This window comes from Solanum dulcamara, chromosome 6 (genome assembly GCF_947179165.1).
Source record: "Solanum dulcamara chromosome 6, daSolDulc1.2, whole genome shotgun sequence".
NCBI lineage: Eukaryota > Viridiplantae > Streptophyta > Magnoliopsida > Solanales > Solanaceae > Solanum > Solanum dulcamara.
In genome coordinates, this window is record NC_077242.1 from 77,101,994 (window position 1) to 77,107,993 (window position 6,000).

A 6,000-nucleotide genomic window follows, 5' to 3' on the forward strand; every position below is an offset into this window, starting at 1 on the left:
AAATTAATTAAATGAGACACGTAGTAACCATTTCACTTTTTGGTATATATTTGCATGGTCCACATTTATAGACTTTACTTACAATTACAGCTTTTTAGAGGGGTGGCGACACGTAACACATGCATGAACGTATTTTTATTTTTATTTTACGTATTCATATTGAAATTTGATTAAATATGAATTTAATTAAATTTGAAATTCAAGCATTACCGGGCATATTTTTGTTAGTGAGACTTTCTTCATTTCTCAAGTACTTGAACTCGAAACATTTAATTAAAAATAATGAAATCTCAACTATCTTTGTGTGACTCGTGCTTGGGGTATATTTTTTTAGAGTAGCGACTTTTTTTATTTCGTAAAAACTTGAATTCAAGTCATCTAATTAAGGGCGAATAAATTTCGATCATCTTTCCACACTCGTGTTTGGTGCATGAACGTGTCTTGTATACAAATATGAGGCCATTTTTTTTTCTCATTTGCCCCTAACTTAGGTTTTATTTCACCCACAGACCATTAAACCAAAAAGTTCAATTTTGACCATTTGATCTCTGCCATACATGTACCTTTGACCTGTCATCACAATTCTAAAAAGTTTTTATTTTTATTTTCTGTAACTATGGATAATTAGGTCCAGTATTTGTCAAAAGTCGGAATTTAGAATAATGTTAAGTTTATGAGTTTTACAATAATGTTAAGATAATGTGTAAGAGCAGACGACGTATTGTTTCATATATAATTATATTATATATATATATATATATATATATATATATATATATATATATCATTTTATTTCTCTTTTCTTTAATTTATGTGGTATCTTTCGAATTGGAGATTCAAACCGTCTTTCTTTGAATGTATTAATATTTTTTTTAAAATAATTTTAAATTGTTAATTATTATGACTTGTAGAATTTTTTATGTAATTTTAAACATTATAAATTTTATTTTAAAAAATTTAAAACTTTCATGATTGAATTAACAATTAAAATAAAAATATTTTGAATCTCAAAATTTAACTATACCACATAAATAAAAACGGTAAAAAATAATAATTAGGTTTGGTATTTGTCAAAGTCTTCTTCATTTTAGTAAATCTTTTATCTCTAAGTAATAACAAATTTGAAATCTAACTACCTCTTATATGGAGTGTCTTTTGGTACGCAAACTAAATTACCTCAAAGATTATAGTTCTGAATTATAATTTTTAAATTAATTTATCTCTGATGAGATGGAATAAAATAATCTCAAATTTAATAAAATAAGGTTGGAAAAAAATTAAATTCGGGAAATTTATATTGTAATTAATTGACCATATAAATTTAATCTTGAAATATCTCACTTTATCCAAACTATTTTTTATTGACTCCTTGAATGGTTGACTATGTCCAAAAACCTTTAGTAGAAGTCTTCAAACTATGAAGAAATGTGTAAAAATACAATAGATATGTATACAAAGTTATGCTTACATTGGAAAATGGAGAATTTCCTAAGGAGGAATTCCTCCATTTTATTAATCATGGCTTATAATAATAATAATAATAAGTATCTAGTACAACATTACAGTACTATAACAACCAAACTATTAAAAAAATATGTGGAAAAAAAAAAGGTTCTTGAGATCTTTCAAGGTTCTCTAATCTATCAACATCTCACTCTTTTGGTAATAATTTTTTTGCTTCTTTACCCCCTCTAATCTTGTTTTGTTTATCCCAAAGCCACACAATTTTCCCTATTTACAAAATATACGCAAGTGGAATGAGGAAAATATCACTTTCACTACTGTCCATCAGCCACTATTGTGACTTTGCTAGGTAGATATTCTCCATTGTTATGGCTATTTGAGTCTGTATGCAGCAGTTCAAGCTGAAGTCGAACGATGGCGTTTTCCTCGGAAGAGGGTAGCCGGGGCTGAATTTGATCGAAACTCGGACCTAGAACTTTCTCCACCCATTGTTCTAGGCTTGTTCGACCACGCCATAAGCCACCTAGGATCCGGTCTACTATATCGTCTTCAACTTCAATTGAGACCTTGTCATCGACGATGACCATGGAGAATTTCTTGCTGATTGTTTTCTTGATCTCACGTCGAACAAACTGGAATTCAATTGGCTTGAATGGTATGGTGTCATCCACGGAGCTGACGAGCTCGTGAGGAACTGATGTTACTGAGAAACGCCTGTTTTCAAGGCCATGCTCATCTTCGCGCTCGACAGTTAGATCACTTGAATTGTGTGATCCATCAGTTCTATAATCCTCGAACTCTGCTGTTTCATTTAGATCGAAAGAAAGACCTAGATTCAGTTCTTTTCTAGGTCTGTCTTGATCATGCAACCAACTCGCTCTGCGCTTAGCACTCTTTTCACCAACTGTTAACCTTAACTGCCAATCGGAACTAGCTAGCGAGACCAGTTTCTTTTCTTCAATCAAATACTCATTCCTGTAGCTTTCAGGGCTCATTGTAGACCAATTTCCAGTAAGAATGAATATAACATTGCCAAGACTAATCTCACGGCCATGTGAATCCGTAAGCCTACCTCTATCCATGGCTCGTTTTATGCTCCCACGAACTAGCACATTTGCTTCATCAATATCCTCGAGCATAATAACTGAAAGTGGATGCCTACGGACAGCCTCTGCAATACGATCTACAGCTGTTTTGCCACGGAAACCCACGTCTGACTCTTCATCATCTCGCCGTGAACCAAGGGATATCATTATAGGACTATTTCCGCACATTTGCTCTGCAAGAACCGACGCCATCTTTCTCTTGGCATATCTGTCGGGACCTGTGAATAACAGCCATATGTCACCCTTTGGTGCACCACCCCGCTGTTTTCCGTTGCCCAATCTGCACCTTGACACAGCAGAAGCCACAGAAGAGGCTGCATCTTGCTGCCACCATGCTTTCTCCATTAGACCCTTGAGAAGCCTTTTAAACGTATCAGCATCTAGTGCACTAGCAAATTTGTCAAGTAACTTGCTCTGAGACACGGAAGAAATGCAGCTGAGGAAGTCCTTCGCTTGATCTTCCAGAGTTTTCTCTGGGGCAGTTTCACTTGGTTTTGGCCCGAGAACCAAGTCAGTCCTTACAGGGCTTCCAGGAGGGCTAGCTGCCTTCTCCAGAGATTGGCTAGCCATTTGGGTAGTGTTTAGTTGCAGGCTCACTCCCAGGCTTCTACTTGGAACAAGCTTGGGCTGTAAAGGTTGACGCAAAAGCAGGTTCGGATTATATATGCCTGGCATAGAGAGAACAGGTGGTACTGTTCTTTGAGGCCCAACATTGTGCTGGAAATTAGGATGAAGTTGCAAGCATGTATCGTTCCACTTCTTTTGTAGTTCTTGAGTCTTCTGCTGCAAAAGCCCTTGATCCTTAATCTGCAAAGACATCAAAACACGGAGTGATTCATCCTTGTACATACGCAAATTTAAGTTGTTCTAGGTTCCCTTTAATCAAGTAAAACATACCTGTGACAGAGTCGTTGCTTTACTATCATTCTTTAGCTTGGCACTTTGCAACCATTGAGGCAACTGAGGCTGAGGAGGAGATTCTGATTTAGCTTCGGATGATGAATTCTCAAACTCAGATACAAGTTTTGCCAACTCATGTTCAAACTTCTCCTTGCATTGGGGGCAACACGACGTCCTCAATCTCGGATTTACATTCTCCTGTACACGCCTCGCTAGCGAAGGCACCGGACCAGTAAAGCTCTTCAGAGGATCCAAGGAACTTCCAAGTATTCTTTCATTTCCAAGCCTAAAAAATTCATAAGAGTACTAAATCAATAGATAGTACTAAAAAACGTAATCGGAAGAAAACAGGTGGAAAATTTAGCAGAAGCCAGAGAACATGAATTCGTAGACTCCTCGTTTTTTTTTGACCCCTCCCTAAGAGCTCCTACCTTTTTGGCTCGAACCGACAAGAGGGTGCTTACCATCCAAGCAACCCCTCTTTTCAACCATAGCCTATTTCAAATTGAAAAAAACAAATTTTGCTAACATTCTTGTTAACTGGTGTATGTTTTAAGAAAACGTTTCACAAGTGTATAAACAAGCATAATAATCCCAGAAATAAGGAATGCAAGATCCTAAAACATCCAATCCAAGCAAATTCAAGAGCAAAATTCAAGTTGTTTCTACATAGATAAAACCATAATTCCAAGAATAATTCTGGAAAAGAGCATCTTACTCAAATAAAAGATTCAAAGATTCAATTTTTATCCAAAATTGTTCATATTCCCAACACAGATCAATTCCAAAAACAAGATTACAGCAATTCAAATACCTTGGAAATATTCCTGGATGTGGAGATCTTGAAGCAATAGGAACAGCTTGAAGATCCCAATCATTTTCCATAGTAGAATGATAAACTTGACATCTCAAATAAGTCTCACATGTTGCTGTACCAATCAACCATAACTTATTATTAAATTCCTCTCGAAATCGCGCTAATAACTTCCCCATTTCAGTCACTGCTGCTTTCCCAATCTCCGAAATCATCGGTTGTTGCTGCTGCTGTTGTTGCTGCTGTTCAACAAGCCATTTCAAATCACCTAAATCAAGAATCACACCTCCTCCAGTACTGCTCACCTTACTCTCGATTATCCCTTGTAATTCTGTAATCTTATTAAGCATCTGAATTTTATCACACGAAGACGAAAACTCCTTCCCCATTTGAACAATTTGTAAGTTCTTCAAATGCCCTTCCCCCAATTCCCCTTTCTCAATCTTCTTAAGCAGCTCCTTCACTACACCTTCTGGCTCACCTTCACCAACCAAAACTGGATTCCTTTTCTTGTTTCTCAACAAAATCTCCATCACCCTTTTCACTTCTTCACCTCTTTGTAAATTACCCAATTGCCCTCCAACTCCCCCTACCCCCACCCCACCTCCACCTCCCTGCAACTTCGGATTCAAATACATATTTCGAGTTATCTGTACTGATGCCACCGGATTTGTTCCGAGAATCCTCGACCCACCACCACCCATGGCAGTGAAAGGTGATAAATTGACATTAGTTTGATGATGATGATGCTGCGAAGACGAAGACGACGTCTGGGTCAACGATTGTTCAATCGTGTTCTTAACAGCTGGGCTAGAAAAACTAGCTTCCCTCATAACTCGACTAACACTTGGGTCATCAAGAATCGAAATAATCAGCTGTTCTAACTCAACCTTCACAGCTAAAAGTGGTTGTTGTTGTTGTTCAGGACACCCTCTTCGTTGATGAGCTTGTGCCCTTTTTAAAGCCGCCATTAAAGCATTTGAAATTGGGGGTTCTGTACCTTGAAGCATGTTTTGAGCAGTAGGTAATCTTTCTAAAGCAACGCTAAAACATAACTCAAGTGCACGACACTGAAGTGGGTGTGATGAATTTGGGTGTGAACGTATACATGCTTGCCGGAGATAACCTGAAGGCGACGATAACAAAGTCGCCGCCACGTGTAACGGCGTCGTTTGACCGTGATTCCGGCGACTTGCTTCTGATATTGAATGGTTTAATACTGTTGCTGCTTCTGGGGTTAATGTTTGTTGGATTGTACTTAATCCTGCCCTCATAATTGGTAAAAAAAATTCAAGAATTTGTATGAATTTGAACAAAATTCTTCACAAATTGTGAATTTTTTTTCCTCTGTTTTTTTTCTTCTCTCTCTACAGCTAAGTTTTCTTGTTTCTCTCTCTATAAGAAAAGATGATGATGAAGTTGATAAAAGCAATGAACACAAGCACACCGTTTTCTTTCTAACTTTCTTTTTTTAGTTTCCATTAAATACCCACCCCCTTTTTCTTCTCTCCTCTATTAAAAGAATTAAAATATCTCCTTTGTAACTTTGATGTACATTCAGAATTTAAATTTTATATATCGTGTTTGATATGAAAAGAAATGTTTTTTAAAAAATTTTATGTTGTAGAGTTTGAAGTTTATGTATTTATGGTGATTTAGAATTTGAAGTTTATATATTTAGCATGATTTAAAACTTTGATTTAATGTATTTAGGGT

The 6,000-nt window shown here is 36.4% G+C and overlaps 1 protein-coding gene across 1 annotated transcript; it reads right to left on the reverse strand.

The window, feature by feature from the left end:
- Positions 1–1,428: 1,428 nt before the first annotated feature.
- On the reverse strand, positions 1,429–5,753 carry LOC129891621 (protein SUPPRESSOR OF MAX2 1). Its single transcript, XM_055967035.1, has 3 exons — positions 4,285–5,753; positions 3,468–3,756; positions 1,429–3,377 (listed from the first exon to the last, which is right to left on the reverse strand). Exons 1-3 carry the CDS (start codon positions 5,556–5,558, stop codon positions 1,779–1,781), a joined length of 3,162 nt encoding a protein of 1,053 aa, XP_055823010.1. The 5' UTR covers positions 5,559–5,753; the 3' UTR covers positions 1,429–1,778.
- Positions 5,754–6,000: the final 247 nt, after the last annotated feature.

What these genes read in the sequence shown, in the direction of transcription:
- LOC129891621 (XM_055967035.1), bottom strand. Translation starts at nt 5,558, where the DNA reads ATGAGGGCAGGATTAAGTACAATCCAACAAACATTAACCCCAGAAGCA. An exon ending in CATCCAGGAATATTTCCAAG is followed by an intron (nt 3,757 to 4,284) that starts GTATTTGAATTG and finishes TGAATTTTTTAG; the next exon opens with GCTTGGAAATGAAAGAATAC. An exon ending in AAGCAACGACTCTGTCACAG is followed by an intron (nt 3,378 to 3,467) that starts GTATGTTTTACT and finishes ATGTCTTTGCAG; the next exon opens with ATTAAGGATCAAGGGCTTTT.